Here is a 24379-nt window from a genome sequence, read left to right on the forward strand (position 1 = left end):
GGCATCTTTTTCTATTGTTTAAAAAAATCACAGAAAAATAGGCATACACTCAAAGGTCATTGCAAGGCTCAGTGTATGGAGTTCTGGGTGGTCCTGCTGTGGTCAAAGGAAGCAACATGATTCCTGGCAGGCATGTGGCAAGTGGCTTATCAAGACATTTCACTTAGAAATGGCTAGTGAGTGCAAATGGTCAGCTCCATACAATTATCCTCTGACCGCTACCACAAAAGTCGTTACTGGAAAAATTCCTGTGGTTAATACAAATTCTTTACGCCCGAGTATGCAAATATCCTTGAATATGAAATGAACTGGTTGATTCTGGGCACTCTGGTGGATGACTCTGACTCCGAGATCCTAGATTCTTGACCAGCATGACAGATTGGGTCCATATCCTACAACCTGCATTTTCCCTGGCATCAGCACCCTTCCCCTGACATTCCAAACAGTGACTAGACTGAGATGGTATTTCAGAGAATGGTTGGCCTAGATCACTCGGAATTTAGAAAAAAGAAATGGAGAGCTTTTGTTCAAAACAGGACTTTTCCCAAGTAAATGAAAAGACAGTTGCAAGATATCCAGTTGTGACTACCTTCAGAACAAGAGAACCACAAGACTGCAAAGAATTGTGACCATAGCACCCCACATTTGAAAGAAACAAATTTAGGATTAAGTTCAAGGGTGCCTGCGTGGCTCAGTGGGTTAAGCCTCTGCCTTCAGCTCAGGTCATGATCTCAGGATCCTGGGATCGAGCCCTGTATTGGGCTCTTTGCTCAGCGAGAAGCCTGCTTCCCCCTCTCTCTCTGCCTGCCTCTCTGCCTACTTGTGATCTCTCTCTCTCTCTCTGTAAAATAAATAAATAAAATCTTTTAAAAAAAGGATTAAGTTCATTCTGATGAAAGGGAGGAAGGATACATTTGCAGTGTTCAGGCCAGTTTATACTTGGGCACTATTTCAGTTAGAAAATATACATGTTGGGGAGATCATCAGCTGATCTTTATCATAATTTACAAAGATTAAAATGATGAATTACAAAGAAAAAAAGCAAAGTAGCGCAGACTAGGATGCTTTATGTGCTTTGCTACCTATGAATTTTTCTGCTCCGTAAATGAATAAAATACTACAATTTCATAGCTGGCATTCAATATTCATTTCATCACTAAAAATGTATGCAAAGTGACTTTAAAGAGACAGATCATAAAAACAATCAGCCAAAAAAAAATGTTTTTTTCTAGGTTATTAGTGCATTTTTGGCCCGTGGGCTTTGGTTCAAATGGAGATAGAAACGCACTCCCAGAACATTGGAGAAGCACTTCCCGACTTTAGAAGCATCTGCAGGTGATCGATAGAGGACGCAAAATACAGATTTGCATGCAACACACAACACTAGGGTCCAACTTTGACTTTTATATACTTCCAGGTCTCATTTTTTTTTTAAAAGATTTTATTTATTTATTTGACAGATCACAAGTAGGCAGAGAGGCAGTCAGAGAGGGAGGGAAGCAGGCTCCCTGAGCAGAGAGCCCAATGTGGGGCTCGATCCCAGGACCCTGAGATCATGACCTGAGCCAAAGGCAGAGGCTTAACCCCCTGAGCCACACAGGCGCCCCTCCAGGTCTCATTTTTAAGAGAGTAGGACCACAGCTCACATCCTTGTTCTCACTTCAAATGCAAAGTCATTATGCAAACCATGTGTGAATTTTCAACAATCAGGCCAGACAGTCAGACACCACCGCACAGGGGTTAATGGGCACTGCTGAGTCCTTCTACACACACAGGTCATGAAGCATCACAGAGCAGAGTCTCCCAGGACTGCATTTGAGCAAGCTGACAGTGCTGCAGGATGGCCACCTGTCCGGGGGATGGGGATGTGGGGGGCTTCATCTTCTGGGAGTCCCCTCGCTTAGCGAGAAGGTCCCGTCACCAGAGCCTGAAGTGAGGTGCAGCTGCCCTTCAGAAGAAGTACTCTCTCTGGCTCTCACTGACTGAGCTTTTCACATTGACCTCACTCTTCAGAGCTGTCTCAGCACTGTCTCCAGCCGGGGGAACAGTTGACTCGTTTTTTTGGTACAACAATCTCTGCTGATAAATGCGTGTGGCCACGGCGGTGAGACAGAGCAAGACAAATACCACCACCGCTATCACACCTGGTGAGAGAAGGGGGAGGCACAGTCAGAACACAGACTTGTAACGTGCAGGACTCACATAGGTGATAGCAAGCTCACGTACATCACATGTGCATCATCAGGAAAGTGGGCACTGGCCTACTGGAACACTGAGTTCTAAGTCCACACGTCCTTTGGATACAGCAGTTCTTTGCCTTTAGGTTAAAGATCTATTGGCCTAGCTTTCACTTGGTGTCTACCTGTTAAAATTCAGAACCACAGCATGGCCTCTCAGTCATGCCCTCACTTCATGCTAACAAGCGGGCACGTTTTCATTATTTTAAAAGGATGGAGTGTATAGACTTGTCATAGAGTAATTAAGTAGTTATGTACAAGTACATTAAAAAGATCTGCTGCTGATATTCTGCTTATTTACAGTTCTGTGGTGAGTACACCAGTTCCTTCTATGAGGCTAAAAATGTTTCATGATCTCTGCTGCTGGGGGCCATGCCTTGAGCATGATCCCCTTCTTTTGCTATGTGTAGGCCCTGTGGCTTGTTTTTAACCAATGAAAACAACAGAGGTGATGCGCTGTACCTAGGTTATGTGATTATGGTATGTGAGATGGTAGCACCTGTCTTATGGAACCGTCCCTCTTCCTCCTGGTGGTAAGGGGGCAGGCAGTCATGGTGGGAGTCCATATGGGAATCCCTACATGGCACGAAACTACAGGTAAACTCTAGGTGCTAAGGGCAGCCAGTGAAAATCGAGACGCTCTCGGTCCTACAGCTACAAGACTCTGGATGCCATCAACACCCATGAGGAGGAGGAAGTGGATACTTCCCCAGAGGAATCTCCAGATGAGACCTCAATGTTGACTGACACCTTCACTGCAGGCTTCTGTGAACACTGAGCAGAGGACCCAGCTAAGCTCTGCCCAGGCTCCTGACCCACAGAAACTGGGACATACTAAAAAGGAGTTGGGTTAAGCTCTAAGTGGGTGGTGATCTGTCAGGCAGCAGTAGATAACCGATATACCACTATATTAAAAATTTGTAGAAAGAGAGACAATGTTCAGCAACAGGGAAAGTAGATTATTTGGCATCTTTTGCTGGTAATGCTTTAAGTACTGAAGTGTTAGCTGTGTCAGTGCATCTCAACTTTGGCTGCACAGCAGATGATAGCTCAGAATCTTTAGTGGGAGGCTTGAGCACCAGTATTGTTTTAAAATTTCCTCTGATTTTTTTCAAGGGCTGTCAGGGTTGGGACGGTCAGATGAGGCCTAGAGGGGTTTGCTCAAGCTGCCATATTCATTAAAGAATGAATGTTAATCCATACCGAAGCAGGGAAGTACCAAAACAGCGTCCATCAGTCAAACACTTTTAAGATGGCTGACACAGGCATTGATATTGCAGTTAGCAAATGTTAGAAAATGCATTCCTGTTTAGTTAACTGAATCCAAATTCATGTTGTTAAATGAAGATTCTTCACTATGCTCTGGGACAGAGATAAAGAGCATAATGGAGCCCAACAGACTCGCAGCTCAGTGGGTGCCTCTGGTCACAGGGATTCCTGATCAGATGCTCAGAGCCTCTGGAAAGGCTCTTAAATACTAACAAGTACAACAGTCAACACATTCACTACACCTTGTACCTCACCTGACAACAAAGAGTTGTCACTTTAATTACTCTTAAATTTTGTTACAGGACTTCTCTTTGAAGAGCTACATTGTATCCAATTTTAGTGTCAGGGACAGGAACTCAATAACAGTGACCAGGCCACTTGGTTATCCAATCACTGTCACTGTTATCCTCAAATACCCAGGATGTTATTGTGTATGTAACTGAGTACTAGCTTGCTCATTCTCTGAGATTTGGTAGGGTTCTAGAGCAACCTCTGTCTTCATTTGCTCTCTGAAGAGACGGGGATGATGTGACTAATGCATCTGATGCCTTCTATAACCCTCCTTTCAGCAATCCAACTGTGAATGCGTTTGTGACAATCAGGTCTGTCTGTCTCTCCATCCATCTACACATCTGTGTCCTTCTCTGCCTGTTCATTGACATGATGGATCCCATGGCAAGAAAAACTCCATGATCTCCGGTGTTCCAGGTGTGAACATGATTTAGGTTACTTCCCCTTCCTATATTGTTCCCTTTGTTTGCAAGAGGAGAGGTGATGGAGCGCAGCACGTGAAGAAATCCACGTGCTGGGGTGGTTCTTTAACCGGACTAAGTACTTTACATGTGGTGCGGTCTGGGATCATTTGGACACAGGGCTGAGGATTCCACCCAGGATTCTACACTGCAGCTCAGTATACTTGGCAGTGGACAAACCACGCAGCACACAGCCACCACACAGATCAAAGGCAGAGCTACGTGAGTTGCAGGAGCTGCAACCTGAGTTGTTACCTCCCTAACACCCCATGTGCTCTGATTCTCCCTCCCGTCTGTCAGGAGCTTCAGCTGAACCTTAAAACAATGTATTACTTAAAATATAACCCATGGGAAATTTTACTAGTTACCAAGCACATTTAGACATAGCCTTAAGAAAAACACATACTGGTAACAGGCTGTAGGGTAGAGGACGATATACGGCATTGAAGCTGAGCAGCCCGGCCTGCTCAGGGTGGAACACCGCCTGCTTCATTTTTCCGTTATCTCCCCTTTCCCCCAGAAAGCACCTGTGGCTACTTAGATAAGTCCTCTGAATGTGCTTGTTCAACTATATACTGCTTGTCCAGACATATTTTGCCTTCCTTCTTTGTTATCTACAAGGCCTATGACTAATGTTTGGCCTTCTTTGGCTCTTCTGTTGGTTACTGTTTCTATCTAATGAAAGCGGGATCGAGGAATTGTTGGGGACAACAGTCTTTTCTACTGTTGTCCCCTGCTCCCTTTCTCTTGCAGCTGACTTGTTTGTGCCTCATTCTCCTCCCGTTCATGGACTGGAAGTGGCAAGGAGCCAAGCAGGATTTTTCAAGGGGAAAAATATTGGTGCAACTTACTTACTTTGTACAACTTGCCAGTGATATTTAACCAAAGGCAATACAGCTCCAGAGACCACACCTTCTATTCTAGCACCAACCTATCATCGGTGCTCTCTCTAAACATGGCACCAACCATGACATTTTGCATGTTTAGACTTTGATACCTATTTCGAAAACATGAATCACATTTAAGTTGATTTATTTTAAATTGGCTTTTTGCTTTATACTGAAGTCTTCTCACTCAAAATAAATGAGAACAGGATTAAGACTTGATTTATATTTTAACACAAAAGTAATCCTTTTAGGTATACATTATGAATAACATATATGTTTCTTTGTTCCTGGAGTTGTGAAATCAGGAGATCATATACCTCATTCATTAGAAAAACAGAAGCGATTACGATAGGAATGGGCAAGTTCACATTCTTACACAGATTTGGTCAGCACGTAAAAATATCTGAGTACCTTCCTAATAGTCTGGAGAAAACTGACATGTTGATGAACAGAAACCAAGGGGCAGATGCAGTCTGGTCTGCCTGAAAAGTGGACACCCACCTGCATCCCCCAGCTTGGGGCTGACCTCCCTTATCTGGAATAGGCATGAAATGGAGAGCAGCTCACTCCCTCTCAGCCCATAGAGTTTACAAATGACACATTCCAGTAGTCTAATAAATATAAGCATTCTCTGAATCATAAGGAGGAGACTTGAATATTCATTTTTTAAAGCAGGCCTAAATAAATTCTGTTTCAGAGAATACAGAGGGAGATATTTAAGATGGAATTACTTGTACCTCTTTAAATATACGTAAGTACATAGAAAATATTAATATACATTATATGTGAATATATATGTAAATACATACATAGTTTATCTATAGGACTTTGCTTTAAAGAACTGTGTTATATCCAGTTTTACTGTCACAAGTATAGAATACATGTGACACTGAACGTATATATATAATGCAAATATATGTGAATAGTTACTTTAGAAATACAAATAAATATATGTAAATCTAACATAAGATTGACACCAGAAAACAGTTCTGCATATTTATGTTTAGAAAAATCTTTAGGTTTTTCTATCTTTATGTTTATGAAAATGACAACTTGCACAGTTTAGGTGGTTCTAAACTCACCTAATGCTTTACTTTTTTTTTTTTTTTTTTTAAACTTTTTATTTTTTATAAACATATATTTTTATCCCCAGGGGTACAGGTCTGTGAATCACCAGGTTTACACACTTCACAGCACTCACCAAAGCACATACCCTCCCCAATGTCCATAATCCCACCCCCTTCTCCCAAACCCCCTCCCCCCAGCAACCCTCAGTTTGTTTTGTGAGATTAAGAGTCACTTATGGTTTGTCTCCCTCCCAATCCCATCTTGTTTCATTTATTCTTCTCCTATCCACTTAAGCCTCCATGTTGCATCACCACTTCCTCATATCAGGGAGATCATATGATAGTTGTCTTTCTCTGCTTGACTACTTTTAATATTATTTTTAAAAGTTTTGGGCGAATGGACTGAGAGGTCTTGGCTATTTTGGATCAAAGAAGTAAAGGTGGATATGTCATATATGTACATGATCTCCTGAGTGATATGAATGGGTATTTTCTTTTTTTTTTAATTTTTTATTTTTTATAAACATATATTTTTATGAATGGGTATTTTCAAATGAAAAACCTTATTACTCTGTAGTTCGGCAACTATCCTTTAAAGAGTGTCTCGGTCCTACCATGGGTTCTCTCCACTCAGCGCCCCTGAGCCCGGGCAGAGGCTGACATTGGGGCAAGCCCGTGAAGAATGCCTGCAAAGGGGTGTCCCGCCATTGACCTCGCCCCTCAGCTCGGACTCCCGGACACGGGTTTATGCCCGCGGTGACAGCAATGCCAAGGACCAGGTCGTTCACAGCCCTGTTACCTCCAATGACAGCAGGGTCACTTCTGTCAGTGCTAAGTAAGGGCTCACCCCCGTCTGTCGGTCCAGAGCCACCTACAGCAGAGAAAGGGAGAATGACAGAGGCAGAGGGAAGAGGACTTTGGTGACATTCGCAAACATCTGACTGGAGAGCAGAGCGCGCTGCGCGGGTGGGAAGGAGCAAGAAACCCAGACCAGAGCAGGGCCGCGCGACCCCACCGAGGGCCTGGGCAGCCCTGGGACGCAGACGGGGTGGAAGACCGTGGGCAGCAAGCGCCACTGCGGGCGGAGGGGCACGCACCTGTGCCACTTGCGATTGGGCGTTTGGCCTCCCGCGCTGGGGCTCTGGTCCCCTTGGACTCTGCGCACTGGGAGGCGGCGGCCACGTGTCCACGCACGGTGACCGCGACGGGGCCGCCGGGGCGCAGCACAGCCTTGAGCGGAGTGGCGGGGCCGAAGCGCAGGGCAGACAGGCAGCCAGTGAAGCCGCGCGCGCCGGCCCGCAGCGTGTCCGGGTCCGCGCCGGGGGCCTCTGCAGGCAGACAAGCGGGGCACGCCTTAGGGTGCGGGGGGCGCAGGCCTGGCCCGCGTCTGCAGGGCCGCCACCAACCGACCCGCCCTCCAATGCTCTGCCCTCATCCCGTAGGGCATGACATGCAGGGCCGTCCCTGCGGCCCCTGTTAGTGACCGGCAGGTGCCAGCTCTGCCGGCGGGCAGGCCGTAGCGACCCCGGGTGCAGTCACGCCCAACAAAGGATTCCACCCTCTGCTGTTGCCCGTTTCAAAGATCACGGCAGTATTTTGTAACAGAATCTTTGGCCGGTTATCCAGGTGGTCGCAGTGAAATGTCACCCGCGTGGGGACAGCAGTGCTCTAGGGATAATCCCTAGGGAGGCTCTAACCTCCCCATTTACACTTGACTCTGGCCCCTGTTCTCAGTCCCACAGAGTCCCCACCCCAGCTGCAGCTGCCACGGGGGAGCCCCACCTCCCGCTGCCTTTCCCCAGTCACAGCGGTGGGCTCTGCCCCCTTCCCCCAAGTCTGGGCTGGCTCCCTGTCCTAGTCCCTGACCTGGCTCGGATCTGACCGAGGTTAGTTAGCGGGAGAAGGGCCGCGACGCACCCATGAAAGCAGAGCACCAATCCCTTCACCTCGAGGACGATTAGCCCGTACACTGCACTTGCTCAGTGAGCCCCAAATCTGACCCGGCCCAGTTACGTGCAGGCTTCGGACGTTTCATGGATGCGCAGGGAAGCCGCCTCAGTGTGGGGACCCGCGGCATCTGCATTGATTCCCTCCCTTCTTCAGTGTGTCCACTAGTCCACCAGTGTGTCCATCTTCTCCAACCAACCATACACAGCAACCAAGAATTCACCCGGTGCCTTCCACAGGCCGGCCACCGTGTGGGTTCATTTGCAGAACTGAGAATTTAATGCTCGCAATGTAATACCGCCAGTGTATTTATTCCTGCTGGAAGCCAGTTCACATTAGATTTCAGAAATATCTGAATGTCTCTCACGAGGGGCGGCCTGGATCCAGGCTGGTCACAGGAGCCCCCTTTTCAACAGGATATTCTCTCTCTATCCTGCCAGTAGCTTTTGGACATGTTGGTAATTGCTGGCATGAAGGGAGGGGTAAATGGGGATCGTTACACTATTTTTAGAATGAATGCTATACCTTCCATAGAATAGATGCGTGACTCTACAAGTCTTTTTGGTTAGCGCGATAGCAGGTCTTTAAGTTCACCCTGAGAATCTCAGCTCTGATCCCTCCCTCTTGATGTTGTGGATAAACTCTTAGGGGGTAATGTTTACTTCCTTTGAGTTTTTGAGGGGTGCTCTAAGTGCTATGTAAAAGACCTCTAAAAGCAACTAAAATGAGGGGCATGTTTACATTGTTACAATCCTAATAAACAACTCTCTGAAACACACAGCTTTCTTGGCCAGGCTGATTATATGAGGCATCAAGGAGGCTTATGTATGATGAATTCCAGGTAGATTCTTACAGTGAAGTAAGTGAGCTGGAGACAACTCAGTTGAAGGATCATTTTAGGTTAAAGAGCTCTTCTGGGGCACCCGGGTGGCTCTACTGGTTAAGGGTTGGCCTTTGGCTCAGGTCATGACCTAGGGATCCTGGGATTGAGCCCCTTTGTGCTACCTGCTCTGCGGGGAGTCTGCCCTTCCCTCTCCAACTGACCTACGGCCACCTCTAGCCCTTATGCACACAGTCTCTCCCTCAAATAAAAAATAAATAAAAATAAATAAAAAATAGAGTTCTTTACAGGTCACTTTTTTTTTTTTTTGCATTCAGACAATATATATTCATTCCATAAAGAAAGGCATCCTTGCTTGAATATACTTAAAAGAATATCAAGAAGAACTAAAACAGGAAAATGCTATGATAGTAATAGGACTACCACAATGCTAAAATACTAAAAAAAAAAAAAAAAAACAGAACACCACAGGCCAATTAAAAGTCCCAGCCACTGAGCCAAAAGAGGAACCGGACAACACTCGCTTTCCTGGTCAAAGTCTGACACGAGCGCTACCAGGCTAGGGTCACAGAATCAATCCTGGGCAGACATGTATCTTACTAACTAATTGGACTAACTTTGTGAAATTCATTCTAAAGGTAAATTTAAAAATGTCTATAGGCAGTGCTATTATTCAAGAAAGGAGTGCCAGTAGAACACTGTATTGCAGTCAAGAACTTGTACTTGACATTTATACGTACTTGTGGATTGTGAGTATGGGCATGTGTGGGTGGGCTCATGTGCGCCCATATCCTGTTATTAACCCCATAGCTGTAGCCATGACTTTGTATGCGTATGGGGTACCAAGATGCATGCAAGTTTACTGCTCACTGCTGCCTTCGTATTTTCCATCCTAAAGTCATGCTTGTGATTCGTTTTTTGACTGGAATAATTCTCTAGTATTTTCCTTAGATGGGAGGCATGGTTCAAATTTAATCTCCATCCATCCTTGTTATCCAAAATATCTTTTTTTAACCTTGTCAAATACATTATATATTAGATGCTTGCATTGTGGCTCATTCCTCAGCCATACTAACAATGATCCACATCATTTTTTTTTTATCCTGCTGTAACAAATGAGAAGTTAGATGCTGATGCCACAATCATTATTTTTTCATTGTAGTAACTTCTGCCTGGAAAGTTTGGAGGACTTTTCTCTGTGGGTTTTGCAATTTGGAAATTTTCCCAGTTGTATGCCTTTTCTCGTCAGAATTGATGCGTACTTTCAATCTGCAACTCAAGTTTTCCTTTAGCTCAGAGAATTTTTTTTCATGCATAATTACTGTCTTTGCTACCAGTTCTGTTTCTGGATCTCTAATTATCCCCATTAGGTTTTCTCTTATTTTCCCTTCTAATTTCTCTCTCTTAATCTTTTTTTCTTTGCGGTTTGAGATAGCCCATCTCTGTAATATTCCAGACCACTATCTAATGATAACCAGTGATGATTCTCTCCTTCAGATAACCCTGTGAAATTGTGAAAACTCGTATTTACTTTAACCCCCAGAGTTGGTGTGTGAGTTTTTCAAGTGTCTTTGAGTGCCAAGTCTCATCGCAGTTGTGTTCTGTCTTTTTTTTTTTTAAAGATTTTATTTGTTTATTTGACAGACAGAGACCACAAGTAGGCAGAGAGGCAGGCAGAGAGAGAGAGAGAGAGAGATGGAAGCAGGCTCCCCACTGAGCAGAGAACCCGATGCGGGACTCGATCCCAGGACCCTGAGATCATGACCTAAGCCGAAGGCAGTGGCTTAACCCACTGAGCCACCCCGGCGCCCTGTTCTGTCTTCTTTAATGGCTCTATTTTGATGTGGGAATTGTAGTTGTTGTCTTCAGTCCTCCTCCCTGTCTTCTTAGGGGCAACATCATCTTTTTAGCTATTGATTTATTGTTCTGCTAATGAGAACTCCGTGGATGAGATCTTAGACGGTATGGGGGTCCTGGCAAGCTAGAGGCTGCATCTTTTCTGTCCCATACCCGGCAGCGTACCTGCAGGTTCATGATCTGGCCCCAAACAGAATGTAGGAAGAAGTCTCTCTCTCTCTTACCATGGCAGAAGGAATATGGCCCAACCATTCAGCCCATCTCCTGCTCCACGAGGGGCACTGAGGATAGGTATAACCATGCTAAGCAATGCTGACCTTCCCTCTGGAAGTCAAACTTTTTTTTTTTTTTTAATTCAAGATAAATGACATAATTAGAAAACGAGTAGAAGACAGACTTTTCCAGTCCATCTTTCCAACAATTCAGAGACAGGAGGCCCTGATTTTCAGAGTGAGAAAGAAGTGAGTGAATTATTCCTTCCTCCCCGAAACACAGGCCCACAGAGCACTAGGCTCTCCCAGTGCTTGCAGCTAATACCAGAGAAAAAATCAGGGGGTAATCTGGTGCCCTATGCACTCAGAGTGAGCAATGCTAGTAGGAGCTTCCTGGAGCACTAGTCCTTAGTATATAATACAGACTTTTTGTGTAATGACACGTAGGCAATCCCCACCACTCTTTCACCCAACAAGATGATTACATCAGAACTCCACACAATCGCTGCTCTTAGTTCCTTAGTCGTCTTCACAGTTGTGCAGCCCCACCCGATGTGTCTCTGCCCATTTCAGCAGTCCTGAACCCTGAGCCCTTCCACTTCTCTCCCCCCACCTCCCATCACACCCTGTCCTGGAACGCACTCATTCACACTTCAGAATAGACACCCGGTTACAACTCATCACTCACCATCACTCACCATCACTTCTCCCAGCTGTGTGTGCAGAAGAGACATTGGCAAAAGAAATGAATCTGTAATACCTTTTTTTTATATTGAGATACAATTCACATACCATAAGACTGATCTTTTTAAAGTATACAATTCAAGGGGATTTTGTATATTTACACAGTTGTAAAACCGTTACCAGTATTCACTCGCAGAATCTTTCTATCTCTCCTAAAGAAACCTAGAGCACATTAGACTCCACATCCCATTTCTACCCCTCTCCAGCCCTGGGAAAACATAAACTTCCGGTTTCTATAATTTACCTATTCTGGACATTTCATCCAAAATAAATCACACAGTAAGTCACTTTCGGTATTTATCCTCATTTATTTAACATCATGTTTTCACCCATTTGTAGCCTGTGTTGCTACTTCATTACATTTTATGGCCAATATTTCACTTTTGTTTGTGGCACACAGTGAAACACTGGCATGAAACATAACACTGTATCACTTAGTGGTCAGTGGCTGGGGCTATTCCCATGCTGGGTTATTAGTGGAGAACACAGCTACAGGGATTTACGTACACCTTTTGTGTCTGGACATATATTTTCAATTCTCTTGGGTATATACCTAGGAGAGGTCATATGGTAACTCTGTGTTTAATTCCCAGATAAACTGCCAAACTGTTTTTCCACAGTGGCTACACATTTTATATTCCCATCACCAATGCACAAACTCTCAAATGTCTCCACCTCCTCCACTTGTTATGGTTTTTTTAGTGATATCTTATGGTTTAGATTTGCATTCCTTTGCTGGATAATGATCTTGAGCATCATTTCATATCAGTTTTTGGTAAATCTTCAAAGAAATGTCTTTGATTTCAGCCTTTGACCAGATCTTTTGACCATTTTTAAATTGGGTCATTTGTCATTTTGTTTGGTTGTGAGAGCTCTGTATATACTCTGTAAAAAATTTCTTATAAAGTTGGAGCAAACAATCCTAAAATTTGTATGGAATCAGAAGAGACTCTGAATTGCTAAGGAAATGGTGAAAAAGAAAAACAACTGGGGGCATCATGTTGCCTGATTTCAAGCTGTTCTACAAAGCTGTGATCCCCAGGTCAGCATGGTACTGGCACAAAAACAGACACATAGACCAGTGGAACAGAGGAGAGAGCCCAGATATGGACCCTCAACTCTATCATCAAATAGTTTTCGACAAAGCAGGAAAAAATATACAATGGAAAAAAGACAGTCTCTTCAATAGATGGTGCTGGGAAAATTGGACAGCTATGTGTGGAAGAATGAAACTCAACCATTCTCTTATGTCATATGCAAATACAAACTCTAAATGGATAAAAGACCTCAACATGAGGCAGGAATCTAACAAAGTCCTAGAAGAGAACATCAGCAGTAACCTCTTCGATATCAGCCACAGCAACTTCTTTTAAGATATGTCTCCAAAGGCAAAGGAAACAAAAGTGAAAATGAACTTTTGGGACTTATCAAGATCAAAAGCTTCTGCACAGCAAAGGAAACCATCAACAAAACAAAGAGGCAACCCATGGAATGGGAGAAGATATTCATAAATGACAGTACAGACAAAAGGCTGATATCCAAGATCTATAAAGAACTCCACAAACTCAACACACACAAAACAGATATTCATGTCAAAAAATGGGCAGAAGACATGAACAGACACTTCTCCAATGAAGACATACAAATGGCTAACAGACACATGAAATAATGTTCATCATCACTAGCCATCAGGGAGATCAAAATCAAAACAACATTGAGATACCACCTTACGCCAGTTAGAATGGCCCAAATTAACAAAACCATAAATAATGTGTGTTGGAGAGGATGTGGAGAAAGGAGAACCCTCTTACACTGTTGGTGGGAATGCAAGTTGGTGCAGCCACTTTGGAAAACAGTCTGGGGATTTCTTAAGAAATTAAAAATAGAGCTACCCTATGACCCTGCAATCGCACTACTGGGTATTTACCCCAAAGATACAGACATAGTAAAAAGAAGGGTCATTGGTGCCCCAATGTTCATAGCAATAATGACCAAGGTTGCCAAACTGTGGAAAGAACCAAGATGCACTTCAACGGACAAATGGATAAGGAGGATGTGGTCCATATATACTGTGGAGTATTATGCTTCAATCAGAAAGGATGAATACCCAACTTTTGAGCAACATGGATGGGACTGGAAGAGATTATGTTGAGTGAAATTAGTCAAGCAGAGAGAGTCAATTATCATACGTTTTCACTTATTTGTGGAGTATAACAAATAGCATGGAGGACATGGGGAGTTAGAGAGGAGAAGGGAGTTGGGGGAAATTGGAAGGGGAGGTGAACCATGAGAGACTATGGACTCTGAAAAACAATCTGAGGGATTTGAAGGGGCGGGGGTTGGGAGGTCAGGCTACCAGGTGGTGGGTATTATAGAGGGCTTGGATTGCATGGAGCACTAGGTGTGATGCAAAAGTAATGAATACTGTTATGCTGAAAATAAAAAATAAATTAAAAAAGAATCCAGGGCAAAAACTCCAGCTTCACTCTTCTTTTCAAGATGGTTTTGGTTAATTGGAGTCCCTTGCATTTCCATATGCATTTAGGATTGACTTGTCACTTGGACTTGGATCAGAATTGTATTGAACCTGTAGATCAATTTGGAGAGCACCACCACCTTAGCAATGTTAACACTTCCAGTCTACGGACATGGATGTCTTTCCATTTGTGTGAATCTTCCTTAATTCTTTCTAGCAGTGCTTCATAGTTTCCAGCGTATGTGTCTCACACCTCTTCTGTTCAAGTTATTCAAAGGTATTTTATTCTATCTGATGCTACTTTAAGTGGAATTTACATTTTGGTCTTCATTTTGTTTTCGTATTATTCATTGCTAGTATAAAAATACAATAAATTTCTGTATGTTGATCTTATATCCTTGCTCCTACTGTGAACTATCTCCATTAGCTTTTTTCATGGATTCCTTATAAGATCCCGTTCTGTACAAATAGACATAGTTTTACTTCTTCCTTTTCATTCTGGATACTTTTTACTCTTTGTTTCTTGCCTTGTAGCCCTCACTCAAACCTGTACTACAGTCCTGAAGGAAGGTGGTGAGAGTAGACATCCTTATCTTATTCCTGATCTTAGGGAAAGATTTCCATTATTTTCCATTAAGTGTGATGCCAGGCATGGGGTTTTTGTAGCTGTCTTTTTACATGCGAGGAGGTTTCTTTCTATTCCTACTTTGTTTTTTTGTTTTATTTTATTTTTTTAATGAAAGCACAGTGGATTTTTTTCAAATGCTTTTTATGTGCCTATTCAGACAACCATGTGGTTTTTGTCCTTTATTCTATTAATATGCTGTATTACATTGATTGTTTTTATCTGCTGACCCAACCTTAAATTCCTAGGATAAATCATATCTGGTCGCATATGACAATTTGTTTGTGTTACTGGATTAGATTTTACTGGATTAGATTTGCTAATATTTTGTTGAGGAACTTTTCATTTGTATTCGTATTCTGAAATTATATAAACTTTTGTGTCTTCCACCCTATGACTTTCCTCCCAAATGAGATAAATACTTAGGCAGAGCACAGCAAAGACAAAACATACGTCACAGAAGTCAATGGAGCTTTTAGTATCCAAACTGTAGTCTGTCCATGAGGGCATCAGTAACCCCCACATATTATGTATAACCCAATTCTAATATATGGAGTTCCATTTCAACACAAGATCCTTCAGTGGGTTTCTTTTCCCCACTAAGGTTTAACTGCATGACTGTACTGACTTGAACTACATTCAACGTATTGCACTCTTTCCCAGGAGGGAAGAGAAAGGCACATCTTTACTATGCACCCTTCAAAACAGATTTTTGTTTTGGTAATTTGGGGATCTTTGCTATTGTTGTTCTTTAATGCACAAAAGACAAAATCCACAGAATACCATTTACACAAAAGCCTTTAGAGAGATAAAACCTAATGAAAATGCCAGGACATCTTACTGGGTTGTTGTATTTTAAAGCTCTCATACTTCAGGGTTACAGGTCACATCCAAGTCAAGACTGGACAGAAAATTAGAAACCTAATGATCTGCACTTAAACTCGGATTTTACTGAAATTATTTTATAGTAACCGGGAGCACTTGACCTGAGTGTCATTGTTAATAAGACCACTGAAGAATAAGAGCTCACCAAAATAAGTGGAGAACAGCTTGCCATAGCTTGAGACAACTGTCTTTGGAAAATGAATGGCTCTTCATTAGCCAGTCTCTTGGTCTATTTTATGCAACTTTATGAAAAGAAGCTCAGCTTCTATTTCCCAAATCTGAACATGAAATAGTCATCTTCTCGTAGTTACTGCTAAGGAGAAGCTATCCTAAATAAAGTTACCCAAAACACGATAAGTGTTATTAGACTTTGATCAAGATGTGTACCTATAGGTACAGATGAAATGAATATTTATAATTTTATTAGACTCAGTTGCTTCAGGCAAAAAACTTCATTGATGAATTTCAACTTCAATTTCTACAGCCTGAGAGAGATGCTTTTTGACTAGACCATTCTTGAATAGAAACATTAACATCTTTGATTCCATGCTACTGCTCTCTACAGATGAACTTGCAGGAAAATAAAAATGTATATGATAAAATGTATTATTCTCCTTTTTTATTAAATGACTCCCTTTATATAAGGTAGTTTAGCTATTAAATCAGTTTCCATAACCCATGATGTATCTTTTTACAGTTAATACATTCAAAGCTAAATTGTCTTTAAAAATGTTTGTCAATTTCACACTTCCTGCTGGCAACTTCCTACCTTATGCCACAGTCACTTCTGAAACAGCCTCATCTCTCCTCTCAGAGCCAGAGTCACTGAGGGCAGGCAGTTAGTTGTGTGTGTTATGTTCCTTTTGTTCCTTGACCCTATCTGTCATCCTGGCTGGGAAGAGTGCCCACAGAAACCTGCTCCAGCAACAAAGGAGGGATGACTCTACTGGGGGCAGATGGGGCCATCCCTGCACTCACAGACCTCACCTGCACGTAAGTAAGCTGAGCTCTGAGGCTTGCACACCCTTAAGATGATCTACTCCTCACTCTGTTCAAGCCATGAATGGTAACTGTCAGGCCAGAGAGTGGAGCTCAGTAGCACATAAAAAGGGAGCAAATTCTTTTCCACTTGGATATTAAAAATTCCTTTCCACTTGGATTGTATAAAAAATTATACTATTCAGCTGACAGCAGAGGCTGGGGTTCCATCCCACTGTTCTGTGAAACTCAACTAGGCTCTGACTTTTTATGAACTTCATAACCTCTTCCCACTAATTGTATACTGTTATTCTCATGGGTCAAAGCCAGAGGAGAATCTTATCTCTTTCTATAGTTTTCCCAGTTCTTGTGCTTTTTCTATACTATGTCACTGTTTTTGTTTTGTTTGGTTTGGTTTTGGTTTTTAACTTTATTTGACAGAAAGAGAGATAGTGGGAGACAGAACACAAGCAGGAGGAGTAGGAGGAGAAACAGGCTTCCCACTGAGCAGGGAGCCTGATGTGGGGCTTGACCCAAGACCCTGGGATCATGACCTGAGCCGAAGGCAGATGCTTAACGACTGAGCCACTCAGGCAAACACCCTCCCTCCCCCCTTTTTTATGCCACTGTTATAAATAGAATGAAAAAAAAAAAAAAAAAACCTTACTGGGTGTTGTATCTAGATGATGAATCTCTAAATTCTACACCTGAAATTAATATTACACTATATGTCAGCCATCTAAAATTTAAATAAAAACTTTAAAAAATAAAATAAAAAATCTACTAATATCACAAAACATGGATGTCCAGAAACACCTAGAAAACACATCTGAATTCACGCATTAGAGACTAAGCTATTCCCCTCTCTTTCCCATGGGCTATTTGAGCTACAGACTTCTCCCAGCACTTGAGGGGAACAACTGTGCTCATCTGCATTTCTGTGCCAGCTGCTGGAGGCCCACTCTGCATGCGCAGAGGGGGCAGGAACGGCAAGCCACAGCAAAGCCTTTCTGCCAACACATCATGGGGCCTGACTCTTTATCCACACTAAGGCACAGTTAGAAAGCAGGAGCACCACTTTGGCCCAAAGTTGGTATCCATTACATGATGCCAAGACTGTTTTCACAGCAAAGAACCCTGGGACCCTGCTTCACTGGCTTAACCTGCAACTGTAACTCCCAGGACCAACACAGAGCTTCCCATTCCCTCTACCATCTAAATGATGTGCATCTGCATTTACCATTTACAAGGACACACTGCGATCTGCCTCATTTCCTCTGAAAAATAAGAACTTATAATTTTATTGCTCATCATCTTTTAGAAAAATGTCACCATTTTAACAGTATCTGTGCTTCTCACCCTATTTTGAACATGGGCTCATGGGCTGTCTGTAGATTCCAGCATCTATAGGATGTTTTATGTGCCAGGGATGGAAGAAATGATCAAAGAATCAAGGTACAAATGGCTGAAAAGGTAGTAAAAAGTCCATAAATTATCTTGGACAACACAGCCAGATGAGTGTCATGTACCAGAGCAGAAATTCTACCCAAGACTACAAGAAGATTTCTCCCAAATAACTTTAGATATTGATAGCACGTACAGTTTACAATATAAACAATTAAAAGGAAAAAAACTACCTTTCAAATTTTATTTTTATTTCAATCTAATTCTTGGTGACAAGGGGGAAAACAAAGGCATAAATAATTTGATGCTTAAGTAGTCGGTATTCTTTTTTTTTTTTTTTATTTGACAGAGAGAGATCACAGTAGGAGAGAGGAAGGGAAGAGATCACAGAGAGAGGAAGGGAAGCAGGCCCCCTGCTGAGCAAAGAGCCCGATGTGGGGCTCGATCCCAGGACCCTGAGATCATGACCTGAGCCGAAGGCAGCGGCTTAACCCACTGAGCCACCCAGGCACCCCAGTAGTCGGTATTCTTTTACCAGCCCTAAAGCGGGTGTGGGGGATCTTCAGATCCTGACCTTCCAGGGGTAGCTGGGAGCACTGAACACATCTCAGAGCAGAGCCCAGCCTACCACCAACACATACTCACTTGCCCAAAGAAAATGTAAGTCCTTTCTTCTTAATATAAAGATTTCTGCATTTGACCCCTGATTAATATACAATTGTAAACGTGGGTGATTTCTGTTGGGTGATTTCTGCATTTGACCCCTGATTAATATACAATTGTAAATGTGACAGCTGCTTTGATTTTGCCTTTCCCCAATTGTTAGAAAAATACCAAGTTTCATTCTGCTTGATTACCAAGTGAGAGAGCACATGTGGAGACACTTCTCAGGGGTCACTGTGGCTCACCTAGCTGACAGCCCTCCCTGGTGATTACAGGCACACTTGGACAAAAGGGCTGCTTCTACCTTGATTGTCACTTGCTGGGTAACCATGAATACGACAAGGAGCTTCTTTCAGCCTTATAAACCCTTCCCCTGTTTGCAACCTGACACTTCTGATCCATGTCAGGGGGCTGGGTGTGGGGGGTGTGCTCTTTCTGACACTTACCTAAAATTGTCCCCAACATAAGGGATTTGACAGCATTGAATTCTGTCCCTGACGACAGGACAACTTGTCTCCTTGCATTCTGGTTAACCTATTAAATATTCCATGAGAAGCAAACATCAAAATGGCAAGTAATTTTGGTGGATAGGAGAATGGGAGTCTGAGGGAGACCAAGGAAAATGGTAAAAACAAGCCATACATTCGTGCTGTTACAAAGGTTAAATGGTTTCATAGCAATTGTTTTAATACCTCGGATTTCACACCACCCCATTGCCTATTCTTTCCCCTTTATTAGTCTTCATGGTTTAGGGATCCGTAATTGGTACGATTCACAAAGAAATGCAATAAGCTATTTCAAACCTTAAAGCTTTTACTTACTTCAAACAGAAATTAGTAACACAAGCCACAAAAAGTATTACTGGCACAGATTCAATATATAAAGGTAATTCTTCAAAACCCAGTGACAATGAATAATTGAAACATGGAGGCTTTTAAAAAATGTATTCCCACTTTCAGCAAAATCTTGCTTTTCCCCTTGTGTTTACATTTCTGCCACCTTTGCTCTTTTGTACTCAGATGGAAATAGGCTCTCATTCTCGTCGGAACATCTCCAGTAATCGCTGGGAGAAACTGGCAATATTCCCCGACCGACGAGGACAGCTTGGCATTTTCAGTGGTCAGATATTAACAAAAACCCTGTCAGCCTCTTGCTAAACAAACTAATGACACTGCTAAAGAAAACACTTTGACTACGTTTTCTGTCCTCAAGACTTTCTGGGAAGACTGATGAATGTGTATCTCTGTTACTAGGATTTATTCTCAAAGCCTTGCTGGAGGTCATACACTGAATGCCACAGGTTTGGTTACTGTGGCTGCTGTGAATCTATCTCTTACCTCTACAGAGACCACCGCTGCTTCTCTGTGAATCGTCACCTGGTGAAGCTGCCCATCAGCAAAGTTTTTAAAACCAAAGTTAAAAACATCAGGTTCTTGGTGCCTGTCCAGCTTATACCTGATCTGCAAACTTCCTAAAGAAGACCAAAAAATGACATTTTTAACTAAAGTGGAATTTTATAAAAACCATCAATGCAGGTTCTAAAGCACATTTTATTTTTGTTTATTTCCTATAATTTGAATTTATTGAGCATTTGCTTAAGGACACTGAGAGTCTCTATTCCTGGAAGAGTGATCATTTATGTGCTATTCCAGGGCTGAATTCAGAATCCGATTACACTATTTTAAAAATCAAGACCAAATGGTCTTTCCCCAAGTTCTTCCATTTTCCTTAACAAAAGGAAAAAATTCTAAGTTAGGCATATGAGAACTTGGAGCTAGGCTTGAAGTTAATTATTCATGTGGTATTCATAGTATTGAATGGCAAAACCTCAAGCAATATTGCATTAACATTCAGTTTCTATAAGCATCACTTCTTTTAATATGACTTATTTTAATGCATTTTAATGTATTGCTGACATTTGCATAAAGAATCTTTTTGCACAACTAGAATTTTTTCCCTTATGTTTCTGCCATAATCAAGAAACAGAAGAAAGACCAGTGATTTGCTACAACATCTAAATCTCCTGATGTCCTTCACAGGGATGCCCACTGCCCCATAGCCCTGTACTGCCTGGAGAAGATCTTACAGAAAGTAGGTCCCTGCCCTTCCGCCCTGTGAAGCAAGGTTACAGCTTGAGCTAATGCTTCATCTGCAACGTCTTGGAAAGACTTGTGGCCATGATTTGGGTACCTCTCATCCCACTTTTCTTCATATGTAGATATTGCCATGAATGGCTTCTCAGCCACTGAAGAGTAAAGAACAATGCTATTCATGTGATGCATAGGAATCGTGGGTTTTAGATAGCTTAATATACTTCTTTACTTTGTTAAGAAGGAGGAGGAAATATTTTCCATGTACAAAGTGAGCTATCTTGTTTCAGAGTGAATTGCAGAACTAATTTATTCACATACAGATGGAAAGTCTTCCTAGAATAGCAAGAAGCCTTGCAGCACATCAAATACCTAAAATGATCAAACTTCCATGGAGGGAATGTATCTTAAATATAATCATGGAAATGTGAACTTTAGTAATAAACACTTGAGGGTTATCATGAACTAGTGTTACAAGCATGGCAAGCCATGCAATTGTGTTTCCTTTTCGTAGTTAAACACCTAAAGGGTCCCCCTCATTGTGGTCCTTATTTTCTAATTCAGCCTCCTCATTCTTATGATCTCGACACTCACCATTGGGGGTGAAGATCACAGACAGGTACTCCTCGTAGAAGGAGCTCACATAGAGGAGTAAGCTGGGTGTCCCTGTGGTCCGGAAGCTCAGTGTGGCCATTTCTCCAGCCAGCGTCAAACCCTCATGAAGTAAAGTTGCAAAGGAGCTCGAATTCTTGCTGGTGGTGTAGTTAGAATGTTCCTGAAAGTCGTAGATAACAGACGAGCCAATTCCAAAATACGCAGAAATCTCTGGAATGACACTCATTTTTGTTATGTTAGCACGAAGTCAAGGCAAGGCTCTTCTCTATGTGTATTTACGCACTATCTCTAACCCTTAGTCTCTCAAGACAGAAAACAAGAATGTCACACTTTGCTGTTTTTTTTTTTTTAATTTAGAAATATTTCTGATTAAAAAGGTAATCAAGTATGGATAAAAAGATAATTTATCCCCATGTATATTCGCATGATGTTGAACTGAGTAACAATATTTTATTATGGCCCACAAAATGCTTCATCTCAGAGTTACACAGCATTAAACGCCAAGTGTGAACATATACTTAGAGTTATTGTCCATCTCAGTGTCACGTGAATGATGCAGAATCCAACAGAAGTCATCACGAGCTTCTCAAGAACAGAATCATAAATGGACAAATTTGGGAGAGAAACAACTCTCCTTTAGCCAATCAGAGAGAACTGCCTTATCCTTTTGTAGAGAAAGGGTCAAATGCCAGAAACAGGAGGCAAAGACCTACATAAGGTGCCTCCCTCTCCCCATCCTGCCCAGGGCACACTCACCGCTCTCGCAGAATGGCCCATCATACGCAGAGAAGGCACAGTCACAGGCAATGCCCCTGGGTCTCTCCCTACATCTCCCTCCATTGCGACACAGGTGTCCATAGCTGCTGCAGTGTCCCAGGCAGCCTGGGTCCACTCCTGGCGTCATCGTGGCCCTTTCTTCCAGGTCCAGGGCCAGCCCATTCAACCGCAGTGACCGAATGCACCCCAGGAAGCCTCTCTGTCTGGTGGCTGTCCCACCTACAAGGGAAACAATTACAGCCGTGCCCTGGGGGCCTCGGTGGCATTTCCAACTGACATCCAACTGTGGCTGGACCGATCCCTTCAGAAAGGCGACCCACCCGAAGCTTTACAAACACATGCGATTTTGAAAACCTAGGCTGTGATTTAATACTAAGAATCATCAAATGGTATCGAATAAACCACGGATGGAAATATTTTTAAAATTGAACTTGGTAAATATTTATTCTAAAAAGTACTTCTTCAAGTTCTATTTAGAAAGATTTTTACAGTTTAAAGTTGCTTCCTTCATTAAAAAATAAAAAAAGAAAAGACCATCTCTCCTTTTTAAAGTTTAAGTGTATAAACTGTGATGGGCACAATAAAGTTAAATAGTTGAAAATCTTTGTAATATAATACATATTACAAATTTGTAACATGCAAATGTATATAAATTGTATAGGGTTAATATGTAGTATACATTATAATTTGTATATGCATTTGTCATACATATTTTGTTATGTATTTGTTATATGCTTGTTGTATATAATATAATGCATACATTACATATAATAACAAATTATATATGTAATACCATCCTTTCTTAGAAATGCTCCCATTAACAATGCCATGAAAAGGGAATTGAGGAGCAGGCAAAGAAAGAGAAAGCAGGGGTGACATTAAAATCCAGGCTCAGGCCTGCCTTGCTCCAGGCTGCTGGCTCTGAGGTCAGGAGGGTAACAGTCACTGAACACTGAGTAGCTCTCTATCATGCCTCACATGAGCCTAATCTCAAATCTGGGGGTGGGTGGGTCAACTGGAGTGCTTGCTACTCCTGGGGTTCATTCCCAGGGATTCTGACTTGGTGGGCCTGGGGCATAGATCAGCATTTTCCACCAGCTTCCCATGCTCTGGAAACATTGTTTCCATGAGGATGTCAATTCCATGTTTACTTTCTTTAAAACAGGAGACACTTTGTTTGATACCTACAGAGGAATCTCAGAGCAGATTTTTTTTTACCATTTTATAATTTTTCTCAGTCTTTTATGATTTTGCCCCACCCACACCTGATCCGAAGACATTTTCTAAAGGAATTTGGCTTTCTCAATGTGTTCAACTTAGTTTTCATTGAAACAACTATGCTTTCTTTTGTGCTTTTATTTCAATCCTTCATATAATACTGATTTAAATTTGCAAGCAAAACACCAACCATAAGAGCATAAAAAAGGTTTGAGAACAAACGTGCCTGACCCTTTTAACCCTGTCTCTCAACTGGAGAGACCAAGGGCAGAGGTGAACAGGAGAACAGAGGCACAAGCTTGGGGCATGCAGTCGGCCTTGGGCATTAGATATTTACAAGAGAACGGAGAGGCTGTCTTCTGTGATAAGTTGGTTACATGAGGGTCCATTATGAAAGCTTCTACTATGGTTTAGAACTTATTCCTGGTACCAGCTTGATTAATAAAAGATGATAAATGGAACACAGGCTAGGAAAGTCCTGTTCTTGGCTCTTCAACCGTCAGTTTTAATGATAATAAGCCCCGCCCTCCTTCTTACCTCCCAGAGTTGTTCTGAGAATCAAAGGTAAAGGGGAAAGTCCCTTCAGACCTCAGGGTGATGTGGAGGCTTGCCTGGCCTCTCTGTGTTCTCTAGGCTGGTATTCTTGGGCCAGGGCAGGGACTGGAGAAATGCAAAAGCTCAAGCTAATTTGGCTGGTGAACACAATATTGACTAGAACGGGCTCACGATCTTCTGTGAGTCCTTGGATTTAAAAATGAATGCACTGAAAGAGATACAGTCCAGTAAGATATATCAACAGTCCTCCATTAGCTAAGCAGTCCCCCGGGCTTGGTCA

General features: G+C 42.4%; 1 protein-coding gene and 1 pseudogene across 3 annotated transcripts; both read right to left on the bottom strand.

Moving 5' to 3' along the window:
* Window positions 1–1118: 1118 nt before the first annotated feature.
* Window positions 1119–20383, bottom strand: LOC309859792 (contactin-associated protein-like 3). 2 transcript variants are annotated; one of them, XM_082720901.1, is made up of 5 exons: window positions 20182–20383; window positions 19291–19378; window positions 7310–7540; window positions 7060–7083; window positions 1119–2144 (listed from the first exon to the last, which is right to left on the bottom strand). In XM_082720901.1, exons 2-5 carry the CDS (start codon window positions 19307–19309, stop codon window positions 1951–1953), a joined length of 468 nt encoding a protein of 155 aa, XP_082577027.1. In that variant the 5' UTR covers window positions 19310–19378; window positions 20182–20383; the 3' UTR covers window positions 1119–1950. The 2 variants fall into 2 exon arrangements, with proteins under 2 accessions (XP_082577027.1, XP_082577026.1); XM_082720900.1 differs by having other exon boundaries at window positions 7012–7083.
* A 494-nt stretch (window positions 20384–20877) lies between these two features.
* LOC309859327 (contactin-associated protein-like 3B pseudogene) lies at window positions 20878–22545 on the bottom strand (annotated as a pseudogene). The gene is made up of 3 exons (XR_014316662.1): window positions 22306–22545; window positions 21529–21759; window positions 20878–21089 (listed from the first exon to the last, which is right to left on the bottom strand). The product of XR_014316662.1 is annotated as a contactin-associated protein-like 3B pseudogene (transcript).
* Between the last annotated feature and the right edge of the window lie 1834 nt (window positions 22546–24379).

The sequence above is a fragment of the Mustela nivalis genome (assembly GCF_964662115.1).
Source record: "Mustela nivalis genome assembly, chromosome: 2".
NCBI classification, from domain to species: Eukaryota; Metazoa; Chordata; class Mammalia; order Carnivora; family Mustelidae; genus Mustela; species Mustela nivalis.

What these genes read in the sequence shown, in the direction of transcription:
- LOC309859792 (XM_082720900.1), bottom strand. An exon ending in CCCAATCGCAAGTGGCACAG is followed by an intron (nt 7,084 to 7,309) that starts GTGCGTGCCCCT and finishes TCTCTGCTGTAG; the next exon opens with GTGGCTCTGGACCGACAGAC. An exon ending in TGACCCTGCTGTCATTGGAG is followed by an intron (nt 2,145 to 7,011) that starts GTAACAGGGCTG and finishes TTCTCTCACCAG; the next exon opens with GTGTGATAGCGGTGGTGGTA.